At 33.8% G+C, this 26782-nt stretch overlaps 1 protein-coding gene across 2 annotated transcripts in view; it reads right to left on the reverse strand.

Moving 5' to 3' along the window:
• Positions 1-7056: 7056 nt before the first annotated feature.
• Positions 7057-26782, reverse strand: part of LOC150082237 (uncharacterized) — a 142506-nt gene continuing 122780 nt past the window's right edge. The window contains exons 9-12 of one of the 2 annotated variants that reach the window (XM_090379194.1): positions 26348-26452; positions 14185-15432; positions 9740-9890; positions 7057-7573 (exon numbers count right to left, since the gene is read on the reverse strand). In XM_090379194.1, coding sequence (XP_090235320.1) covers positions 7143-7573; positions 9740-9890; positions 14185-15432; positions 26348-26452 — 1935 coding nt within the window. In that variant the 3' untranslated portion in view covers positions 7057-7142. The remainder of the gene's footprint in view (positions 7574-9739; positions 9891-14184; positions 15433-26347; positions 26453-26782) is intronic. The other variant, XM_090379195.1, reaches the window with a different exon arrangement.

Raw genomic sequence — 26782 nt, forward strand, 5'->3', positions numbered from 1 at the left:
ACCAGTTTCAGAGTGGAAAGGCAAATAAAGATGGGGTGAAAAACCCAGGCTTCACATCAGACGATAACCTGACACAAACACCATGACCTTCAAGTCTAATTTGAATTATGAGATAATCATGCATTGGTATAATCAAAAAACAGATATTGGATCCTATATCTTGAAGCACATAAAGGTGCAATATATCACCCTAATAACCATAGAATCAAGTATGTTTTTTTTATGTATAATATTTAATTGATTTAAAAATGGTCCAGTATATATTTAGGCCTGATGTAGCCGAGTGATCAATAGAAAGTGTGCAGTAGCACACGCTTTTTGAGTGGACAGAGTTTCAAGCCCGTGACTGCTAAATACGATTAACGTTTGTATTAATGATTTATTGTAAACTCTACTGACCTGGTGGTCACGCCGGAGTATAAACAAGAACATAAACACAACTCCCAGATCTTTGTAGAAGGATTGGGGGTGGGGAAGAGGAAAGGGATTACTTCTTTTGTTGTTTTTTCACTTATCATTCTTGATCAGTATAACTGATCAAGAATATTTGTAATTAAGAATCTGAGTTGAGAATTTTTTTTAAAATTATTTTTAACTGAAAATAATGATTGTGCAAAAGATTTTGTTTAATAGAATAATGTTTGCACAGTAACCTGAAGAACTGTAATTTCAAGGGATTGAAAATATATTTTTCAAAGAATTGCGTTTTTGAAGAATTTTCCCGACTCTTGTTTGATCGAACTGTGATGCACACACGAACAATGTTTTGTTGGGTAAGAACTAACTTGCTTTTTTCCCTCCATCAGATGTTACCCTTTGCATGATGTTCTCTTGCCAATTGTCTGTTACCTCACTTTTGAAACAGCCTCGCTAGTTATTTCTCCATTCATATGGAGAAATAACTAGCTAAATAACTATGGAGAAATAGATTGACAAGCTTAACAGCCAATCAGAAAAGTGGGGATAGGTTCCATTAATGCAGGGAGTCGCCACTTGGTGGACCATATCTGGCAGTCCAGATATAGACCATATATGGTCTATATCTGGACTGCCAATATTTTCACGGACTGTGAGTGATTTGAAACTAAATCAGTAATTTTTACATAAAGCAATTATTTTAATTTTGCATTTTTTGAAGTTTCCTTAATTTTACAGATGATATTTAAAAATTGATTGTGAATCATATTGAATGAACCTTTCTTTAAATTATTTAATAAGTATGCATTTTGTAATAAAAGAAAATAAAAAATGTGATTATTATACTTGATGTTTTACTAATTTTATGCCAAAAAGAGATATCTGGACCATAACGCATTACATTTTTTGCTAATACAGATCATGAAAAATATCGACCGGTGACGCCTGCACTAATGACTGAGTGTAATATGCCCTAAGTAGCCATTGCACCAAAAACAACAACTAACGACCAATCATTAGTTGTTGATGCAAGATCTTGGCAAAAAAAAAAAAATTTCTATGAGCTGTGTGGGCTCACTGAATATGTACATGAAGCAACAGCAAATTATGGAATCTTTAAAATAAATACATATATGTCCAGAACCTCACGTCAGGAATAGATTTATCAAATCCTTATTTAAAATAATTTAAATATTAATTATTTAAGTATTAATAATTAAATAATTAATTATTTAAATTTCAATTAATATTAATATTTGTTTTAACATTTGAGTAATAACTTCATCTCTTCTACATGCAATGATTAAACTATTATAAAGTATTGGTCATAAATGTGCATTGGGGAGCAGGAAAAACAAAGGTAAGTGCTTCATTTTTTTTTATCTATTTTCTTTTGCAATGCACTCAGTTTTGTCATATGTCCTGTAAATTGTCCTGTAATTTTGTCTTGTTGTGGTCAGAATGTGCTTGGATGCGAATGTCACTTGTGGTGCCTAATATATGAGAAGAATTCTTTGTTTGTTGATGAAGTGTATGAGAGTATGTGATTATTATGTGAGTATTATAATATTTACATGACATTGAGTGAAAGGGGTAATGCTTATTCTTTATGACCACTGCTTACCAAAAATTGAATTTTGTATAACAATGCACTTCTGTTTTTTTTTTTTTTTTTTTTTCCAGGAAATAAATGTGAGTATAGAGTTATTTTTTAATCTTGACTTTTACTTTTCTGATGCAACTTCATAGTTAACGCTACAATATCATTACAATTTATTTGCATCATAATTATAGAGTTCACTGTTTTTATACTTAAGTAAACCCCTTTCAACTAAGGATGAGGTGATATCGTGAGAATCGATTAGTTTCGAACAATGGATCACAGAATTACAATAAGTTCTAAACCAGAGTTGACCACTGTGTACGACCAGTACCCTCTCCTTCATTGTTCTAGATGGGACAAATCAATTCTTACAATAAAACCTTGAAAGGTTAATTTTTTTATTTGAAAGAGATATAATTATGTGTTAAGGAAATAAGCAGATCTATTAATATTACATTAAGCAAAGGCTTTTAAATGCATTTATCCAGTACGAACTGCCAAATTTTAATTGCTTATTGTATTTCAACACATTAAAGTTCTCAACTTTTATGCCAATATATAATTATATATTGGCATAATATATATATATATACATATTTATATATTTTTTTATTAATGTATTTTTTATGATGAGAAACAACCATTTAGCAAAGAAAAGGAGTAAAAAGGAATGATATTCTTTCACTAAAGATAATTTTGAATTTTAAAACCAGGTAAGTTTATAAAACTTATGCAAACTTATGAAGTAACAGTGAGAAAGGAAATAGCAAAAAATTCCACCCCTCCCCTCTGATGGAAAATTCTTATATTCATTTTGCCATCCCTGTGATGTTGTGACAGAGGAGAATATGCACATTATGAGTTACAAAAATTTCAAAGAGTAGCATTTTTTTTTTTTGAAAGGTCAGAGGAATTTTTGCACTTCGGACTGTAGTTAACTGGAATCATGGTATTTTCATTTTTATAAAGGAAAAGATGATTCCACGTAATTTGAAATTACCTTAAATTATATTATTTTATTTATATATTTTAAAAGTAATTTTTATTACTAGTGCACCAAAATCAAATTTCTGTGCTCTAATAATAAAAATAACATCTAAAGTATATAAAGTAATTTCAATTTCTTAATAATTAAAAATCCATTAATTTCTGAATTGATATTTTTCGATATCAGTATATAACAGATTTCCAAACCTAACAGAACTATACTAAGCTGCAGTATAGTTAACTGCATTTAATACTGGTTTCATTTAATCTACATTAACAATGCACTAGTTTAATTAAATTAAATATTAAAAATAAAAGCGTGTGAAAAAGCTGCATTAATTTTGAGTTGATGCAAGCACCTAAAATCATGTTTGGAAATAAACATTATATTTGTATTTGCAAATATACTGTTCTTATTTTTTAAAATTTATAAAATTTACTATTCATAATAACAGAAACTAAAACTGTTCAGAATTGCATTCAGATATATGCAACACAGCCATGTTAATATGGAAGCCTTGAAAGTAGCTGCATCCAGAGAATAGATCTCAGGGGTAGCAAAATGAATATAAGACCTTTCCTGAGGGAAAAAGTGTCATTTTTTGTTTGCATTCTGGCACTTGAAAGCTTTGGCATGGTTCTTTGGATAAATTTTTGCACTCATAAACATGAACAGGCTGTGGTTAGAAAGTTCCACCAGGAATGACTTTATAAAAGCAAATAATTGACGAGTTCAAACTGAACTTGCCAGTTATTTGCTTTTGTCCCCCTTCAAGGTAATTAATGTAATCAATGCCGACCGGGCTAGCCGGGTAGGTAAAGTGCCTGCCTGGCAACCCAAAGGTCGCGGGTTCGATTCCCGCCTCGGGATGCATATCACGATGGTGCCGAACCAACCGGTTGGTTGGATATCCCGGCCACAATACAAGAAGGAAGCAAGAAAAAAACTGGTTCTTTCGTGTATTGATCACATCATACGAAATAAATAAATAAAATGTAATCAATCATGACAGAGCTGTAACAATACAGCTCTGCCATAATTGGAAGTGTTTCTGAGCTTGTTTACTGATATTAATTTTAGTGCTCTTGTACTGAACTTCTCCAAAGACTCAGAATGTGACCCTTTCAAGATTTTTGATAACTGGGAATAGAAAGAAGTTAGATGGAATAAATCTGGAGAGGAGGAAGAGTATTCCACATGAAGGATCCGTTTTTCCTTCAGAAATGGCCTCACCAATAACACAGTGAGAAACACCTCATTGTCAGTTAGGTAATTTCTGATGGAAAAGCAGATTGCTCAGATGGGAGATCCTCTCTAAAAAAAACTGAAAGGTACATTTTGGAGGCACTAAAATCAACGACTACAAAAATGTTTTCAATCATGGCAGAAGAGTGTGGCTTCATGTTAGTGGTTTCATGTGGCTTCATGTTATTTTGGAAGCAACAAAAGCAAATCATTGACAAGTTTAATTTTAATTTACTCATAAAATCATTCCTGGAACACTTTAACCACACATCCTATATTAATGATATACATATATGTATTTCAATTTAACTCAATATACAGTCAGTCCTCGTATAACACGTGTTTACACTACACGAATTCGATCACACACGATTTATAAATAGGGGAACGATATCTTATATAACACGAACTGAATTCGCTTATGCACGATTCGCCTTTGTGTTTACAAGAAATGGCAGTTGAATGTGGAATCACCCCAACTGAACGCAATACGATAGGAATGAAGAGAAGATTCTGATTTTGTATTTATGTTTTTTTATATAAGTGAAGGGGAAACACATTTCACTGCAATAAGGTAAAAACCCACAAAATTCCAGCTATCGGTATTATCGCAAATGCAATTAGATCGAGTTTACTACCAGTTTATAACAGATTCCACTAGCAGAAACCAACTGGAAATTGTTTTTATTTTTTTATGGTAGTAACCTCCAGAAATGTGCTTTACTAAAATGTGAGGTGTTAATAGTGTATCTCTGCCTTTACAGTGTTGTTTATTCAGTTGCTACACACACGCAGCTTTGTTTATGTGTATCAAGCATGCCTCCTCAATTTGTAATTGTGCTTTATTCCCTAAAAATGAGTAAAATACTTAAAAGATGTGAAAAGGAAGTGTCCTGGTGAAAACACTGCAGATTCAGAGAGAAAGAGAAAAGCAATATCGATAAACAGAGGTGGACTGGGTCAAAATTTCTTACCCGGGAAAATTTATAGTGGCCTCATACTATGGTTTATGGCCAAAATCACACTGGCCTCCGGCCCACCGGGGTTTCCCCGGTAAGGCTTATGGCCAATCCGCCTCTGTTGATAGAGAAAAAATATGAAATTGTGAAACGCTTTGAGCGAAATGAAAGACCATGTGATATTGCACGTGCTACAGGCCTAAATGAGGCAATGCCGAGAATTAGAAAGATGCATAAAAACAACTTTCATAGCAGGAACAACTCAAAGTGTAATTAAAATCCATTAGATCAAGACACAAAGAATTGGAAGAGATGGAACGACTGTCATCTGTTTCGATAGAAAATCAAACAAAAAACAAGTTTGCTTACGATACAAGCAAAAGCATTAGCAATATTTTATTACGTAATAGTCGTAATAAAATACATAAGTATTTTATTACGATAATTTATTGTGTTTGGTAATGTTTTGGTTACAAATGTGTGTTCAATCTTGGGTGGTCAGCACCTAACCCTATTTTTCCCATAGGGCCTGTTGTTTATATTGCACGATTTTGCATTACATGAGGGTTTCTAGGAACACAACTATCGTGCTATACGAGGACTGACTGTACTTATATTTAGAGCTATACTGAGAAATAAGCAAGAGAAAAAACAACCCCAAGTGCCAGATATGCATGTTTCCACCCATTTTGCATGCATTAACAGTGACTTATGAAATTTAAATGAAAACAACTTTTACATCAAAAATATGATTATATATATTTTTTTTATTGTTTGCAACCATTGGCTAATTTTGTGTCCACAAAGTCTTCCCCTCCTCTCCTCTTTAAATGTGGATTTATTAAAAAATGGGCCTACTAGTGCATCAGCAGCTGTGGCTATAGTGCACCATTACAAAATACAGTTTAAATAAATGTAAAGAGGTACTGCAGCAAATTCCTGTTCAGAATGTTAAACTGATTTGTTGCGGCTTCGATATTTTTTAAAGTAATCAAAGACAAACTACTTTTACAATGTACATTACATTTCAGCCTTTATTGCTTTTTTCCCTTTAATATTTCCAGAGACAGCCATAATACATGGCGATACTAATATACAACAGTTAGAAATCCATAAATAAATTTCATTGTAGAAAATGCTTTAAAAAAATTCACAAATCTGAGTTGTATAGAATGTCACAAGTTTGGCCCCAAAATCAGGTTTTCCTCATACAGTATGACAAATGTACATACAAAAAACTACCAACTGATATCAAAAACACAATGGTAGAGGTAGATAGAGACAGAGAGAGTTACCATTTCTTTAGGCTTAACCACCCATTATGACATTTCTTCTATCAATACATTACTTTTCTGTGGCTCCAGGCACTAAGGATTGATATTTTTCAATGTTAAGTGATCAGAAATTATCTGATTTATGAAATTGGCTGTATATATAAGAAAGTTCAGAGTTTCTGTTAAATAGATTCACTGTTGATTTGTACAATAAATTTATTCTCATTTGTGAAAAAGTTGTGCATGCATCAAATATTAGTGCACTCTAATCTTGTCTGGAATATCACACAGCTATTTTTATATGAAACTATTTAGCCTTATAAAATGTCTTGCCTTCCATCTTGTAATACATTTATGAACTGAATTTGGTTCCGATTAAATGAATTCCAAGAGCCTTTGGTGTATCATCAATGAAAACTTAAAATATTATATTTTCCTTAGAATGAGCGATGACATTATTATATACTTTTGTACAAATCTAACGCCTATCCGAGTAATAAACGTTCCGTATATTGAAATCTTGTGCCTAACAGATGAAAACAGTATCTAATTTCATCTGTTTTTGGCACTAAAATTTCTATCTAAACAGCTTAAAGGGGAAAAATACTCTAGGCTCAAACATATACAAACAACTATAGATTCCATCTGTTGCCCTGTCAGAGTAAATTGGATGTGTCCACAGAGAGAGAAAAGCTCTCTGCACATGAATCACTGAGAGATATGTGATCGCATGTCTCAACAGATGTCACCATGCTTAGTGGCAAGTTATCGATATCCTGTTTTGTTATATCAGAACAATAGACAGTCCCTCTGCATGTATTCATTTCCCAAAGAGAGGTTGGAGATAAGGCCTCAGATACATTGCACACATTCATGAAGAGTTTTTCAGTAACATTGATCCTTGGCTGTATTTTACCTTTTGTGGTCCTCACAGAACGTTGATTTAGAAGTTTTGAATCAGATAATAGCTGGGATTGACCATATGATAGTTTGTCTTCCTCTGATCTCCTAAATAAGTTCCTCTGAGGATTACTAGAAACAGATGGTGGTAAAATGGAGTCATTGTCAAGGCTGTCTTTCCTAACTCCTATGAAAGAAAATATGAGAAAAATAAAATATTATCCATTTTTTTTGCTTCTAACATATAAGCATACTACAATCTTTTGTTAATTCATAGTAAAATTATAAATAATTTTTAATTTATAAACAAAAATAAAAAATTGAAGTCACTTAAAAATTAATATAACACAATTCTAACAACTTGTGTACAGATTATTAAACAACTTTTTTGCAAATAAACACAGTTTTAAACAAGAGAGCAGTTTTAAGTTTTAAATTTATTCAAAATGAATAATGTGAATATAGGAAATTGATAGTATTCAGTAAATGCAAATCCATTCACATTTGCAATAAATTATAAATTAAATTTTTTTTTAATTAACTATTAAACTTTCTTTATATTATACATTTGTTGGATTGAGTAAATTGTTAATGCAGGAACCTTTTATTTCATTCCTAATTCAGCTGACCCATGTTCACCTCAGTTCCATACTATTTTGAAATCTTTAAGGTTACGTAGGATGGGATAAAATAACAATTTTACATTTACAAGCAGCAATATATTTATAATAAGAATGCGTTCTTAGACAGTATGATTTAAATCAAAACATTTTTTCATTGAAATAATTGTTATAAACAGAGGATACTACTTGTCCATAATTTGGCTTGTGTAAATTCATATTTGTATATGCACTGGTATTTAGCTGGCTTATAGTGTGGTGGAGATAGTAAGCTATGAAAGTGGCAATCACTTCCTGGTCTATTGGCTGTAATAATAAAGTATATTGGGAGGTAGCAACACAGCATGAACATTATCAACTACATCCCCCCCCCCTGAGTTAAGTGAATGTCCAGATATATCTAGGATGAGGAAGTTGTTTCTACAAGTTCCTCTCCCACCACACCGATTACCATGCAAAGAAAACATAAATGTAGAGAAATGTAATGTTACCCAATTCTAGGATAAAATCATTATCATCCATGGTTTTATCCTTGATGGCATTGCATGAGTTTAGGTCTCTCCATATTGTCATAATGCAGTGTAATGCTGAAAGCACTTGATGATATCACAACCCTTTCATCTGATGTAATTGTCATAACGTTGCTATTATTCTGATAAAATAGTTTACCAGCAGTCACAATCTTTTAAAGATATATAGCCACTGTATGATTATTAGATTCATCTACAAATTATTACAAATATCATGAGCAACAATCTTTATATCAATGCATAACTCTCGTTTGCATGCAGTTGACTATGTATGTCAACTGCATGCAAAGGTAGCTATTTTGTCTGATCCCTCAGATCAGACCAAATAGCCACCTGTTTATAGGTACTAATGATATTGCTCAAATTTATATAACATATAAAGATCTTTAAAAGTTGATTCCTGAACAGATACTGTTCATGGCTTGATGATAAATTATTATAATTTAATTTCCTTGGTCAGAAATAAATGCAATTTCTAACATAACTTTTGAAAAAGCATGCTTAACGTGCAGGTGGAATAAAATGTTTAAATAATATTTCTCTATATGAAATATAGAGATTAGTTCATTGTTAACTACTTTAAAGGAGTGCACACAATATAGCCCCAGTAGCTTTTGCGCCTATAAACCCAAAACAACAACTACAAAAGAAAGCTTAAAGGAGCTTACTTTAATTAGAATTTTGAATTTGGGTAACAAAGTTTCAATTTAGACATATGGAAGACCATACATGTATGATTTGGTTTTATGGGTCTTCTAAAAACTGTTTTCAGTTCCAAATGGTGTATTGAAAAGATGAAAATACTTTGTTTGTTTTAGACTAGTTGGTTGCCACCAAGAAAACCAGGACATAATGTTATTGCCTTCCAAATCAATAAATTTATTTTTTTTCCTTTAATTTAATTTCATTTAATTTAAGTAAAAAAAATTTATTTTTAAATTTAATTTTAATTTAATTCAATTTAATTTTAATAAAACTTAAATTTCATTTAATTTAAGCAGAATTTATAGTTCACACAGAAGTGTTTATTTAAACACTTCTTTGTTAAAACTGTAATTTTGCTTTTCATCATGCTCAAAATAATTAATTATTTTCAAACTAATTAAATAATTTTTGCAGAGAATTGTGGTTTATTAAATATTCTTAATTCAAAGAAATTTCCCTTACAGCATTATATTTTCGATACACTATATGATAATTTACCTCTTTGTTTGTTATCTATTGTCATCAAGTCTCTTGACTTTCTTTGCTGGTGGTCTTCCTCACTACTTGTACTGCACGAACTACAACTGCGATTGATATTAGTACTCCGTGGATGCCGTAACAAAGCCCTAGACTGGTTGTGAATGGAGTCCTGAAGACCAGTAATTCAACAATTAAATTCAATATAAAAAATTAAATTGTATTAGAAGAGGATATATTTAGAAGAAATGCTTGCAATATTGTATCACTCATAAAAGTTTTAATAAATAACTGTGAATGAATAGCACAGATTTTTATTTTCTTCTATATGAATTTCTTGTATATTTTGATAATTTTATACATGTATGATTTAAATTGTTTTTTGTGAAAAAACTCTCTAAGAATCACTTCTGAATTAAAAATTTCATGCTTTCGTTCAAAATCAAAATTTCAATTTAAAAAAAATTCAGATTGTATAAATAATAAAAAAAATGACCAAAAGGTACTGAAAATATTAGTTTTAACCAATAACCTTTTTGTTTCTCCTTCTGATTTTATAAGTGATCTCTAACATGATAAGGTTATGCAACATTTGCAGATGTAGAATTCATTCAATAATCTATATTTTTTTGAAAAATCAAGCTCTCATTTATTGAAATAATTATACATTAATTCAAATTAGTAAGTTACACACAAAAAAAAAAAATAATAAGATGAATGACCTCTGGTGAGAGAAGTGAAGGGTATTACTAGCAATCATACAAGTATACTGAATGTGGAAAGAAAAGACTTCATGATATGCAGTAATAATTGATTATTTATAATACAGATTTTTTAAGTTTAAAAATCCATAAATTATGATCTCTTTTGTGATCATCATCTGTAGTAAAAGGACCAAAAAATGACACACCAAAAAATGACTGTAGGCATGATGTAAGTACTTTTAGTAAAATATCTCGTAAAAAAGATTGTAATATATGGTTTTTAAACTAAAATTCAAATTCCAAGTGTTACTGTTTCAGACCAGAGGTGGGCAACCTTCGGCTCGCTAAAATGTGTAATCTGACCCGCTGAAGAATATATATCATGAAATTATGTTTATTGTAATTTTTATTATATTTGCTGTTATTAAATTGTTTTTTAACATTTTGATTGTGTGACATCTAATGAATGATTTGAATTTGTGCCATATATCAGTGTTGCCAAACAGTAAGCAAGCATAGCTTCTGGCAATGCTGGTAAGCAGGCATGGACTTGCACGCAGTCAGTAGTGGTTCCCGGACTCTCAGCTCTGCAGAATGTGATTGCAGTGCAAATGCATCATGCATTTCAACAGAAAATCAGTGAATAATAGGCATATAAAAGTAAATAATTTGAAGAGGATTTACCATTTTATTTTTATGAAGGTATTTATTGAAACCTAATCATAATGCATAATGGAAAATTTAAGATTATTAAGGTTTATAAGATCTTTGAAATTACAATAATTTTTGATTTAATTTTTTTACAATTGTATACTACAATTGTATTTTTGTAATTTTATCTTGAATTCGTATTTTGTTTTTCTTATTAATTATATGTACGAGTATGTATAAATATTACAATAAATAACATAAAACTGTTTATGGCAATTTTTTCATTATACACCATTTTAATAATCCTAAAAATCATAGAAAGCTAAAAAAAAAATTTAGCCTGTGTGTACCTTACAGACATTTTATTTGGCCCACCATTTAAAAAGGTTGCCCACCCCCATTTTAGACCATACAGTTTAATAAATTCATTGTTACTGCATACGATGGTTTTTCTTTCCACATTATTGAATTTTATATTTCTATAGTCAGAGCCATAACCAGATATTCCTGTACTTGGGGCAAAATAAAACTTTGTGCCCCCATAAACATTACAAATAAATAAAATAATGAAAACAGCATACTGTGTATCTCACTCACTCATTTTGTAATATTTCAAACTTAATAAATTTAACACTAAAATTTTTAATCCTACATTTTTGCACTCCTGGTTTTGATGTGCCTGGAGCAAGTGCCCTGCTTACATCACTCTAATTATGATTCTGTCTGTAAGTAGTGTTCCTCAATGTGGTACTGTTAAGCTCTCTTTAGAGTGATAGTCCTCTTACAAACCCAAAACTCAGAGACATGAGGATGTATTTCAATACTGAAATGAGAAATGTAGCCAGTTTTATCTGGTTATTGGAACTGTTTGGGTCTAATTATATCAATGTATCCTTGAATACCAATAAACTAATTAAATGTATCATGTGGAAAAGCCTTACTTAATCCCATGAAATTTCCTTGGGATATAAATCAGATTTTAGAAAAAAAATCTTATCACAATTTGGTGGGGGGAGAAAGGGAGGCATATAAGCATCTCTACAGTATGAAGATGCCCAGATACTTGTCTAATATAAAGCTTACTGGTAATAAATCAAGTCTAGATAATGAACAATGCAGGTGCTAAGTCATGTGAAGAACAAAAAGAGCTATTTCATATTTCAAAGTAATTCTGAATATTAGAAATGTTAAATATAAGCTGATGCAAGAATACAACTTTTCAATGCAGAGTAAAGCATTATTCCTGCAACAAATTATCAGCAATGTGAGTTGAGCTACAAGCTATTTACTTCTAATAAATAATATAAACCATGACAGCACTCAATATATTTAGACAGCAAAACAGAGAAATTATGCCATATAATTGGTAAGATATATGAAGTAAAAAATCTAGTACATGACTATTGAAAATTTGAAATTTAAATAAATGATGCTTTCTAAATTTTAAAATTATAATACAGATGACACCACTAAGTGAAAATGGATTGTGTATTAGGATTCATCATTCTATATTATCCACTGTCATTACTGTAAGATGCATTTCTTTTATTCTGTACACCATAATGAGCATTTTGAAGCTGAAGTGACAGTTTGGGCATGTGAATAGCTGCATGGGTCATAATATTTCCCATCTTATGCAAATTCGTTCTGATTTTAAGTAAGCAATTGAAACTTTTAACAAGTTTCACCTACTGATAGGCTTTCAAAATCATTAATGGTTGCCTACCAGACATTGGGCAAATGGATACGCAACTATTTTTCCAATACGCAACCAAGAGTTCACCTGGGCTGACTCATGTGCTCTGCTGCCTGATGAATGCACAGGCACACAGTGTGAAATTCTACTATCATACTTCTTTTGAAGAGGTCTGGGTCTTTTCCTCATTCCATCCTCTTCCTCCTAATTGCCTATTCCTGACTCTTCTATCTTCTTATATATACAACTAAAACTAATTCTAGCGTGTGTCTACCTCATGGCCTTTGGAATGAGCTTCAGTTTTCCAAACAATGTGTTCTGATAATATGCAAAGCATGTGTGTGCATGCATGCATTGATGCACACAGTTCTATAATCTGCCAATATATTTACTAATTAAAAAAGCATTACCATAAATTTAAAACTATTTAGAAAATTTCTTATGGAGATTTAAAAGTAAATGTAAATTTCAAAAATGCTTATTTTTATATCTGATAATCGCTGTTATTTGAAGATCATATCATTGTGATTTTTTTTATCAAAATTGAAATCACAAATATTTTTAATGTCACAATATTGTCCATAAATTTAAATAATGATGTACTGCCGAATAATGGATTGCAACTGTCTACGCATATGTACAAAACTTTGGGAAACAAATATAATTTCGGTGTTTTTGTGGTTTGGCCTGCCTCCTCCTTCCTATTACAGGTGTTTGTGTGTTCTCATAGCATCCTCTCTAAGGTATTTGGGACTTAATAGGAATGTTGCAGTACACAGTTTGAGAATCGCTGGTGCAAACTATATTGTAAGCTCTACAATTTAGGTTCAGTCAATCTTTTTGGAATCTATTTTGTTAAAATACAGAAAAGTTTATTATCTTTAAATGAGATAAATTTAAGACAAATTAATTTTTATTTGCCAGTTAGAAGAATATATGGATCCCAACAAAGTAAGCAGTGGTGTAAAATATTATTACATACTTCAGAAACATTTCCAATAATGTATAGAGTTTTAAAACCATCAGCTTGCAATCATTTCATATGGCTACACAGAATGTCTGTATGGTGGCATCAGTCTTGTACAAAAATAGAGAGAAATAAAGAATGCAGAAGAATAATGTTGCTAGTATTTTCTAAAAATAGTATGAATAGACTTTTCTTAAAAGTGCAAAAAAGTCTATTCTCATAGGGAAATAAGATAGTTTTAATTATACATTACAAATTAATAAATAGAATTAATAATTAACATAACAAATGTTCAAATTGTATGCCACAACGCTCTTCACATACCTCTACTCAGTGTTGTAAGCTGTGTGAAAATGGGCTTAAGTCTGTTATATCTTATTTCTCTATGAGAACACATTGCTGTTATATCCTGTATAGCACATCAAATCATGAAGCATAGCCAACTTACCTCTGGATTATTACTTGTTTCAGTTTGCAGATGTATCCATGATGTCTCAAATCCTTCCTTGTGGCACAACTTCCTTTCATCTCTATCTCTCCTCCAGTTGTGCCTTTTTCTTATGGACTTACCAGTTACCTTTTCATCTCTGACAGTATTTTGTTTACTTCCCTCACAGAGAAAGGTTGGTACAACAGATTTGCTTTTACCATCATTTGAGCTCAGAAGTGGATTTGTAAAACTGCATTCAGTACCCTTTTTGACATTTATACTTTCATCAGTCCTGAGGGTTATGGAATTTGGTGACAAATTGACTAATTTGCCTTCGTTAGAGACATATTTACACATCTGTTGCTTTTCCACAGGGTGAATATCTTGAGGGCTTGTCACTGAACTATACACAGGGAGTTTTGTAGACTGATGGGATATAGTTTTAACTCTCCTGGGAATTTTATCTGTAGATTTTAACTTCTTTTCTGAAGTTTCTATTATCAGTTTCGATATGTCATTAGCTTTCACAATTGAATTTGCTCCCATGTTGGACACAGTGTTCAAGTTGCCTTTGGTATAAACATCATCAGTATGTTCCAGATTTCTGGATGTACAGACATTTCCACATGGTTTACTCTTCCTCATCCTCATTCTTTTTTCTCGAAACCTACGACCTGTTTGACTACCAGCATCAGAGGTAGGCAAACTATGAGAAGATGCTGATAAGCTTTTTGTGGAGCTGACAGTACACAAACGATAGAAATCTCTGTTGAATTCTTTGACTTCAGGTTGTAAACAAGGACTTTCATTCTCTACTGGAGGGTCAGAGTATGAAACACCCTGATCACATTGATCTTTGGAGTGAGACCTAGTGGGAGTACATGGAGACTGTACAGTTCTAACCTTATTTGGTATTTCCTGGACAACATAGCATGAGAAGGAACTGGAAACACAAAGAAGAGCTGGTGCTTGATGCTCAGAACTTGAGGAAAAATGCTCATCATTTTGAACATTGGGAATATGACTGCTGGAAGATGGTTGTTGAAATGTTAATCTAAAACCTCTATTTTCCTTTGAACCCTTTGTAACACAGACTATAGATGATTGAGGAATTCCACTGAAGAGATGCAATCTGTCTTCATCCTTTCGAGACTGGCAGGTTTTTTTATTCTGTTTGTGAGAATTAACATCAGCATTGCTAGCTCTAGTGGCAGAATTTGCACCTTTCTGAAGGAATAAATTCCAAGAACAGACTTCTTCTGAAGGCTGGAAAATTATTTAAAAATGGAGAATAAATAATGAAACAGAAATTTATTTTAAAAATGTACACCTTATTCCTAATAAATATAAAGAAATACTTGAGTGAGACAAAGAGTTGCAAGTAAATTTTTTTGACAGTGAAACTGTCTCAATTTTAAATATACAAGAGCAAGTTAAATGAGATTAAAATACTTGGTATCTGAAGATAAATTACAGACTGTCGCAAATACATGTATAGAGACAAGCACTGTTGATTCAGAGCTATTATAGAGTGACTGGTGTTACCTTATATAGGCTCATGAGCCAAAACATTTTTACCATCTCTGTCTCCACAAATGGATGCATCTGATAGCACCTAGGAGTGGTGTCACCAAGTGGCATAGCATATATAGTGATGGTACAGGTAGCCATCACTATATACGCTATGCAATTTGCTAATACTCTGTACATTCAACCCCAGGGGCTCACATCTGGTGAGTATGGCTTGGCACACCAGGATCCTGAGCTGGATATCATCATTCTTCTCTTTCTTGGTGATTCCCTTCTACTTCTGACTCGTTCTCTCTCTCTCTCTCTCTCTCTCTCTCAGGGTAATTCAGAAAATTTTTTTTGGCTGGTGCAGCATAAGCCTCAGGCTTCCTTGCACCATATAGCAAATAATAATAATAATAAATAATAATAAATAACATTGGAAAAAGGAAAATACCTGATGGAGGTCTGAATGGGGAACGATTTGAGGTGACAGGAAGACAGAGGACCAGCATCTCAGCAACCTCAAGCATAGTTGGCTGTTCAAGGCCCACCATAATGAAGAAGCGATGGGAACAGTCCAAAAAGGGATGCACAACCACCCAATATGCTGAGATGGGGAGACTACCACTGGGCTAACAGCCAAGGTTAATTAAGGGATTGTGAACCATCTGTTTGTCCTGGGCAGTATGTGGCAACTACCACAAGCTGTCCAGGACAAAAGATGGTTCACAATCCTTCAATTAATGTCAGACCAGAATGCACAAAGAAATGTTTCCAAGCACATCATCCAGAGGACACTCTTGCGAATAAGTCTATAGAGCAGGCAAGCTGTTCATGTGCCCATGTTAACTGACCGTTATCAACATATTTCAATGTCCCAGGAACACCATTCCTGGACATTGAACAAGTTGAACAGGTGCATATTTGGCAGTGAGCAGGTAAACAGCTACAACACAACCAGACTGCACAGTTAGGCAAAAAGAGGCTAGCAACACTGGTATCATTGTTTGGAATGTTTTCATGGACATCACTGAGTCCCCTATCCCCATTGAACAGACCCTCATTGCCAGATTCTAAGGACATCACTGAGTCCCCTATCCCCCATTGAACACACCCTCACTGCCAGATTCTACCTTGGCATTGTTTTGGACCACGTTTTGCCCTACGTAGTGACTTTGTATCCAGATGGCACTGGACTCTTTCAACAAAACAAAGGCTCCCTGTCACAAGGCCTGAATTTTGGAGGAATGGTTCGAGGCCAATGCTGCGTTACACCCCCAGCTGCCAAATTCTCCTGATATCATCCCACTGAGCATTTGTTATGAGGTGGAATGCAACGTTCACCAGTGCCTTGCTCCATTGCCAAACTCTGGGATGTCCTTCTGTCAGCTGGTCCAGGATACCTGAGGACACCAGAGATCTCATGGAGTTGATGCTATGCCAGGTGCAAATGGTTATCATGGCAAAAGGCAGTCCAACATGCTATTAGTTAGGTGATCAATGTTTTGGCTCATGGGTGTACATATATTGTGATGTATAGTAGCAGAGGTACAATGGTGCTTACAGGGATATGAGGATCAAGTGTATATCAGCACACTGTGATGCCCTTTCTTACTGCCAATATCTCAAGTTTTCCTATGCCAATGTAGGATTGCTGTATAGGAAAGTCCTTCCTATATAGGATTGCTGTATGGTATCCTTCTGGGAACTGCTGACCATTCTTTATGCAGCCTAAACTGGTCAACTTGAAACTCTTGTTTTGGGAAACTGAAAAGTTATATGACATTAGAGATGAGCAGTGTTATGAAGGAAGCTCGCCCACAATGTATTCAACCAAAATACTTTAAAAGGATATAAAAATTTTTGTGGCTACCTGAACAGTTATACAGATTACATTATGAAATAATGCATGCCGACCGGGATAGCCGAGTGGGTAAAGTACCTGCCCGGCAACCCAAAAGGTCGCGGGTTCGATTCCCGCCTCGGGCTTGGATCAAAGTACTGCAAAAACCTTGGGAGGGTTCAATATGGCCACAGAAGCCGATGCGCCAACAACTACCAAATCAAAAAAAATAAATAAATAAAAAAATAAATAATGCATCTTTGGTATAGAGCTATGGCTACTAATTTTGCATCGTGTGTGAGATGGACATTTTACAACTTCATCTCAACACTAGTTTGAGAAGGAATAAACAACTCTGTCTGCATTCTTTTATCATTTTTTTATCCTGTATTTGGGCACTGGTTACATATTCTTCTAAATCTGTTGACAGTAAGCAAAAACCTTGTTTTCATTTGATTTACCCTCATAGTTTTCGACAACTATTTGTTATGTAGTGAATGTTTTATACTGATTAAAATTGTTTTTTTTATTATAAATGACAAGTTAATCTAAACAGCATACCAACCAGGTAAGATTTTACTACCTTGCATAGGGATTTTTTTAAAAATAATAATACTATGCTTATCACTATAGTACTAGAGCACAGTCCTAAAATTTACCAGCACACATTCTCAAATATCTTTCAATAAAGTAAATTTTTCAAAAATATTTTATTACCAAATTAAAGATATGATAATTCTTTTTAATCAATAAAAGAAAGCAAACAATTATTTTAAAAAATAGCAAATACCTTTATGTACAATGCTTTAATTATAGTTTAGCATTAGTAGAGGCATATGATGCAAGAAAGCAAGCTTATTCAGCATCAGCCAAAAAAAAAAAAAAAAAAAACCACACACCACTCCCATTTCACCCCTCCGTTCGTTCGAAATACCTGTCCAGTTGAGCTTTAAATTTGTTTAGGCTATCAACTTCAAACTTCAACAACAAGTGATGGAAGTCGGTTCCACCAACCAACCACCCACTGGCCAAAGGCAAATTTCCGCACATCTATCCGACATCCGTCCTTCCTCAATTTGAATTTATGCCCTCTGAGGTGATTATTCTGAGCAAGATGAAGAATCCCATTGGCATTGAGCATGCTCAAACCATTCAAAGCCTTATACACCTCTATCAGATCACCTCGCCGGTGCCTAGTCTCCAGACTCTGTAATTTGCAAAACTTAAGCCTTTCTTCGTAAGAGCAACCCTTTGTTCCATTCACTAATCTTGTTGCCCTTCTCTGTACCCGTTCCAGCAGATCTACATCCTTCTTGAAATGAGGCCTCCAGACCTGTATACAGTACTCAAGATGTGGCCTAACCATTGCCTTATACAAGGGAATAATCACCTCCTTATCTCTGCTAGAAAAATTCCTGTATATCATTGACAAGACACCATGAGCTACTCTTGCAGCTCGTCTGCACTGCTCAGAGAACTTCATATCTGCCTGCACAATTACCCCCAGGTCCTTTTCATTCTCCACCACTGTCAGTGTAGTACCGCAGAGTTGATACGTTGCTCTGGGGTTACTGTTTCCCATATGTGGTACTTCACATTTGTCAATGTTAAACTTCATTTGCCACCTCTCAGCCCATCTGTTCAACCTTTCCAGATCCTGTTGCAGCAGCATAGCGTCAGTAGTGTCCTTAACAACCCTGCCAACCTTTGTATCATCTGCAAACTTGGACATTAAACTTGATATCCCATCATCAATATCATTCATAAACACCGAAAACAACAACGGACCCAACACTGAACCCTGAGGAACTCCACTAATAACATTAGTCCACGTTGAGCAGTGTCCATTGATTACCACTCTCTGTCTTCTGCCACTCAACCATCCCCTTATCCATAGCAGCAATTTGCCTCCAATGCCACACTGCTCCAATTTGTGCAGCAGTCTTCCATGTGCAACAGTATCAAAAGCCTTTCTAAGATCCAATATCAAAGTTATTCCCTGCATCCAGTTCTTTTGTGACTACATCATAGTATCCAATCAAATTGGTCAGGCAAGACCTGCCCTTAACAAAACCATGCTGCGTCTAAGCTATAACTGAATTCTTGTCTAGATGATCCTGCAGTGCTTCTTTAACCAGTGCCTCCATTAATTTTCCTGGAACAGAAGTTAAACTAACAGGTCTATAATTACTTGTGTCAGCCTTTGATCCTCCTTTGTGAATTGGGGTTACATTTGCACATCTTCAGTCTATGGGTACCTCCCCTGAGTCCAAAGAAGTTCTCATAATTATGGCTAGGGTTTTGCTTACTTCCTTTGCTGTCTCCTTTAATATAACTGGATAGATCCCATCCACCCCAGGTGCCTTTTTTATGTTTATCCTCAACAATCTCTCCTCCACTTTCCTCTCAGTTATTACAAAATCATCCAGCTCACTGCCAATGTTTACTTTACCTACATCGTTCTCCTTCCTGAATAACTCCTCATGCGTGAATGTAGATGCAAAATACTCGTTTAGATTGTTAGCCACCTGAACAGGATCCTCAACTGTTGAACCATCAATATCCGGTGGACCAATCTGATTCATCCCTTTCCTTCTTGAGTTTAAATATGTAAAGAACTCTTTTCTGTTTTTCTTTGCATCCTTTGTCAAGGATTTTTCGTAGTCTGCCTTTGCCTGCCTAATCTCCTTTGTGACTTGGTTACAGACCAACTTATATCTATCATAGGCTTCCATGTCACCCATTAATTTGTATGTATCCCATGCATTTTTCTTCTCTGCCACATGTCTTATTAGTTCATCTGACAACCATTTAGGCCTAAACCTTGAACAATATTTCTTAGTTGGTATGTAAAGCCTGGTAGTCTCCAAGATTAGTTCCTTGAATGCTTCCCATTTTGAGTTTGCTGTTGGTAACATCATCAGTTGGTCCCACTGTATAGAATTTAAATACTGTCTCAGACCATCATAGTCGCCTTTACGAAAACAAAAACCCTTCCCTTTACCTCTGATGGTAGTTACCTCCTTGAGTAAATCCCACTTCAACACACTGTGATCACTGCCACCTAGTGGTTCATTTATCTGCAGATTCTTAATGCAGTTTGGTTTAGTTTGGTTATTGGTGACATCTTTCTAAAGAATGCATTACTTTGTAAAGCACCTTGATGAACAATATTTTTGGTGTAGATTTTCTTTGATGGAGGTCTGGTCTGCCTTGTACTGAAATACTGCACAGTATTATTGATCGTTTAGGAGCAGCTTAAAAGTTTTCTTCTTTCGGTGTAGTTGGCCCATGCTTCTTCGAAGACACTGTTACTGAAATGTCCTATCTAGAAATGTTACAAAAATTACCTTTTACCTGATCTACAGGTACATGATAATTTCAACAAACTGTACTTTCAACATGAGGAACACCACCCCGTTTTGCAATTAACATTCTTAATTACTTGAAAGAAGTTTTTGGTGGTTATGTCATCGGACAAAGAGCAGTAGTAGAATGGCCACCTAGGTCACCTGACCTTACAGTGATTGACTTCTTTTGGGAAGTGGTCAAAGAAAGTGTTGAGAAAAACCCAGAACAATTCAAAAGTTGCAAAGTTACTTCGAGGATACTCTGGAAGAAATTGATCACGACTTTCATGATAAGATAATTTCAAGTATCTGGGACAAGTTGCAATATAATGTATCAATGTGGGTAATGGACATTTTGAATACTTAAAATATTATAGGTCTTTGTTCATATACAGCCACTCCCTGACTTACATAAGGGTTGCATTCCGCAGAACTCTATGTAAGTCGGAATTTCCCTAAATGCTTATGCAGCACTCTCAAATTTGATTGAAGCAAAAAAGAAATGTTCAACGAACATGTAAATAGAATTATTTGTTCAATTTTTTTTATGTCAAGTGCAGGAAAAATGTCAGCAAGTTTTACCTTTTGAGCATCGTTTCCAGAATTAACTCTCCAGCTAAGCACACCACTGCAGAAATGTTGAGGGCTGTGGAGATTTAGAAGGGGTTTTTTTCCAACACATTACAAAATTTCTCTGCAGCTGCAGAATTGGCACTGGCGACTTCACCACAAACTTTAATGTTTTGGAAACCAGCGCGATGCTTGAACCTATTAAACCACCCGTTGCTTGCCATGAACTTGGCTTGGGGTTCACCATACTCAACCTTAATATCTTCATAGATATTTCTTGTTTTTGCTTGAATGGCCATTGGACTCAAGGGGCACTTGCTTCTGAATCTGATTTTCCATCCATATTATTAATAGCTTTTCCATTTTCGATATAGCACCTGAACACCATTTTGTGATCACTGTTGATCCTTTAATTATATGCACATTGTCCCTTAAAATAGTATTCACTGTTGAAGGAGTGCAACCTAATTCCATGCAATTTGAAATAAACTATTAGAGAGTTTGTCTCTTTGGCTAAATAACTATCACTAACTTGGTTGTATTGAAATTTATGCAATGTGTTACTAGTAAGTGATATTGATATGGAGCAAAGCCTTTATGTTTATTGAGTGTAGTAATGTGTGCTTCTGAATTATTTCAGTACAGTTAAATTATTTATGCCATTGTTCTGTTCTAATTATAAGAATTTACACTCAAGTTAAGTTTACCTCATTACATTTTAGTTGTGATTCTGCTTCTGGCTCAGAAAATTTTGCAAATCTGCAATTACAGAGGGGATAGTTTTAATTTAGGAGAGCTGGGATATAGTGCGACAGGTCATGATATTATCCACATAAACATTCCTTCAAAGTCTGTCTGAATCACCATTAATGAATTCAAGTATATAATCATCAGCTGAAGTTATTGTAGATGTAAATCAAAAAAACCAACTTTACCAATCTCACAAGGCATTTCAAGAATGGGCACAGCTTGATTACCATCAAGAAGCCTGCATAGGATGGATACTGTAATTGTATATCTATCTACTCACAAGCACATGTTGTCATTTCAAATTTTCAACCATTGCTTGTTGTAGATGAGAACTGTTCAAATATTATTAAGTCACTCTGATGTGACATAAGTGATGGGAAAGCAAAAATGTACAAAAACTACAGTATTAGGAAATATAAGGTTCCGTATTTGGATAACAGTAATCCAAGATTATCTTATTACTTGGAAACAACAAACTTAAGCCAGTTCACAACAAAAAGGCTTGATACCAGCAGGTTCTCGCACAGTGTAGATAGGATGCTAGAATAGCACAGTGTTAGAAAACAGCTTTGAGCATTGGGAGTCACATCAATAAATATTTCTTGTAACAATCAACACAAACTTTAATAAAAAATGACACATGTGAATATAACAAGATAAAGATCATGCCAGTTAAAAAAATACACAGATATTATGAATAAGATCAATTAAGAGTAAACAAAATAAAATAAGTATTAAAAATACAGATTCTAAGAGGCTTTCAAGGCAAATTGTCCCTTTGTGAAACTTAACAGTGGATGACACAAATTAGTTTAAATAGCATAGTCATTATATGACTGAAGCAACCAGGACATGCCAATGCTCAAAGTAGGATGACGAAAGAGAAAGAAGAAATAAGGAAAGAAAGATAAAAAGGAGAGAGTTGAAAGGGGGAAAGAAAATTAGCACACAATGTTGTCTCTATAATGTACAGAAATTTTTCTAGTAAGAACAGAGATAATTATTCCATTATATAAAGCTTGGTTAGGTCACATCTTGAATACTGTATACATATTTGGAACTCCTATTTCAGGAAGATGCGGATCTGCTAGAAAAGGTATAGTAAACTGCAACAAGATTAGTTACTGATATAAAGAGGCATCCTATAGAAAGCAACTTCAGAGAAATTTTTGTGGATTGCAAGGTTTATTATCCACAGGCTATAAAAGTAAACCAGACACTGTGTGGTGACTTGATTAGGACATTTAAAGCTTTAGTAAATCAAATAATGGGGATGTTTTTTGTCTTCAGATGTGGCATAAGCTAGAGAACATGCACTTAAATTAAGGAGGGCTAGTTATAGACTGGATGTAAGAAAATTCTATTTTAGTGAAAGGGTTATTAACTGTTGGAAAAAATTGTTGTTTAATCTTATATAAAGAAAGGGTTCACATAAATGGAAGAAACCATTGGATAGAGATACCTAAACGAAACAACCAAGTGACTTTTTTTTAAGGATAATACTGAATAAGCATTGGACATCATGAAGGTGAAAAACCATGTTGTTGTTGTTGTTGTTATTTGGGTTTTAGGAGCATTAGCAACTAAAGCCATATTGCTCCGAGATATGCGGTGGTCATTCCCTGACCTTTCCGCATCCTCCGTATTTGGTGGTAACAGGCTCGAACCCCAGTCTAATCAAGAAGCGTGTGCTACACGCACTGCTGCTCCTTCCCACCTGGTTACAGAGGCGCCCGAAAAACCACGTGATTTTCTACAGGTGCAGAAAAATTGCCACATCACTCTAAGTACAGTCGATTCCAGTTATTTAGAACACATCGGGACTAGTGCATTTTGGCCCGATTAAGCAGCTGCCCCAATTATCCGAAGTTTCACGTAAATAGTTAAAATACAATGGACCCTCACTTTACAATTGGTTCACTATACAATCAAATCACATTATGATTGGAGTCACCACAGTAAAGTACCGTTTACTATATGATGTGTAGTAAGCGCTGGTCATTGTGATCACATTTGTGAATTGAATTTTAATTCTATTAAACAGCGATTCTAATTAGTGAAAATAGGAGGAATATTATCCACAGGCTATAAAAGTAAAGACATATTAAGTACAAATTCACCCTTTATTACCTTACCAATTAAAATGATACATGTAAATCGGAAAGATATATGTGATAATCAGAATAATTAATACATACTGTCTCAGTGAACAGAATGTCAGTGATGTCACTGAACAGAAATGTCAACTAGAACTAGTTGACATTTCTGTTCCTTGACATTTGTGGCTGGGGATTAAAATTTAAAACAGTAAAAAGATAAGCAATCAATAACAAAGAACACGGCACACAAATTGCAAGTAACATGATACGTGCAAGTGAGAACGGAATAACAAGTTACGAAGCTTTAAAAATAGGAATGAAGAGAAGATTCTGAAAATTAATTTTTTTATATGATTCAAGGTTTCATGGAAGTGTAAACACATTTCAACATAATAACCCACAGAATTCCAGCTATCGATATTATTGCAAATTCAATAAGATCGAGTTTCTTATCCGTTTATGATAGATTTCACTAACAAAGAAGCCCAATAAACAGGTGACTGCTAATTGTTTTTAATTGTTTTATGGTTGTGACCTCCAGAAATCCGACCGAACCACGTGGTACAGTCAGAGACAATCATAAGGTAATCTCCAGTGCTGCAGTCTCCTGCCCCGATTAAACGGCATGTTGTCCCAATTAAATGATCCTGGCTATTTTCTCAATTGGGTTCTGTTTTTTAAGATTTGCCCCAAATAAATGGCTGCCCCGATTAACCGGTGGCCCAAATAACCGGAATCCACTGTATTACCACCTCCGTGGCACCCATATGAATTGCTACTGATTACACAATTTGCATTTTTCATTACTTTCATTTGTTCATTATCAGAGTGAGTCCTTTGGTTTCTATGTCATCTGTACTAGAGGTAAAGCAATAGTCTGACTAGTGCAGTACCTTTGTGCCATCCATGCAGAAGGCATATTGCACTAGCAAAACCACTTGGTATTGTCTGAAGAAATTCAGTATTTCATGCATGACAAACTGAAGAACATTAGCCTTACTGTTCTGATAAGTTAGGCACAAAAAGTGTTCTTTGCTTCCCTTCCCTTTTCTAAATTTATTTTTCTGGTTTTGAGAGTTTTAAATTTTAGAATGTGGCTAGTGCTGTAAAATTCTCATTACTACACTAGCCAAAACTAGTGCTTTACCTGTAGTGCAGATGGCATAGAAACCAAAGGACTCTGATAATGAACAAACGAAAGTAATGAAAAATGCAAAAATTCTCTTTCCCTTTTCTAAATTTATTTTTCTGGATTTGAAAATTTTTAAATTTTTGTTCTTTTTATTTTTTAACATTTTGTACATTTCTTTAATGTGCTACCTTTTATTGTGATTGAGCAATGTGATTTGTAAGTTACAATTAAAAACACCTTGGCAGCTTACTTTGTAAATCACTCCAATAAATTGCTTTGAACTTTTGTGTAATTTTTAAATTACTGGAATTTAACATTTGATAAAAACGTTTTTATTGTTTTTTAAACACACTTTTTAAACTAACATTTTGTACATTTCTTTAACGTGCTACCTTTTATTGTGATTGAGCAATGTGATTTGTAAGTTACAATTAAAAACACCTTGGCAGCTTACTTTGTAAATCACTCCAATAAATTGCTTTGAACTTTTGTGTAATTTTTAAATTACTGGAATTTAACATTTGATAAAAACGTTTTTATTGTTTTTTAAACACACTTATTTAACAAAAACTTAATCACACGGATATTACTATTATATTCAAGCAATGAAAAGTAATCTAGGGTTCAAAATATTGTATACAGACATGGTGCCAACCTTCCCTTGGATGAAAAATCAGGTTGTGCAAAGTATGAACTGGTTTCTGGAGTCCAAATGCACAAAGGAAAAAACATACAAAAGAATAATGAGTTATTGTCTTAAATCAGAATTATTGCTATTGCAAATATGCTTAAATAAACATATTCAAAATTTTTTTTTCATCAGTGTAACCAAAACTGAATAGCTGAAATAACCAAAATAATCATATATGGCTATATCCAAGATTGCATAAAAGTGGATTACAAAAGCAAAATTCAAGATTCATACCTTAGCTTCAGTAGGAGACTGTTCAGCTTTTTGCAACCACTGTTCCACAAACCTCTTTCTCTCCATCTCAGAGTCTGTTTCATTCTCACTTGTCAAATCTGGGTCCTATTATTGTTAGAATTAATTACATTCAAAGATCATCACTGTTGTCCTTATCATTACTAATACTTATTAAAAAATTATTATACATATTACTGTATTAATCATAAACACAATTTAATGTTATTTGCTGTAAATTTTTCCTACAACACTAGTTGCAGGAAAAATTTACTTTTCTTACAAATGGTCAGAATACAGAAGAAGCAGGAACTTCATGGGAGATCTTGACTTTAACTAATTAAATCTCTATAAATCTTTGGTATAATTTGCACAATGTATACTGCCAAGCAGATGGAGAGGCATTTTAAGTTCAAACAATTGAAAGTTGTATTCCAG

This window comes from Mastigoproctus giganteus, chromosome 8 (assembly GCF_048544385.1).
Source record: "Mastigoproctus giganteus isolate SK-2022 chromosome 8, ASM4854438v1, whole genome shotgun sequence".
Classification (NCBI taxonomy): Eukaryota; Metazoa; Arthropoda; class Arachnida; order Uropygi; family Thelyphonidae; genus Mastigoproctus; species Mastigoproctus giganteus.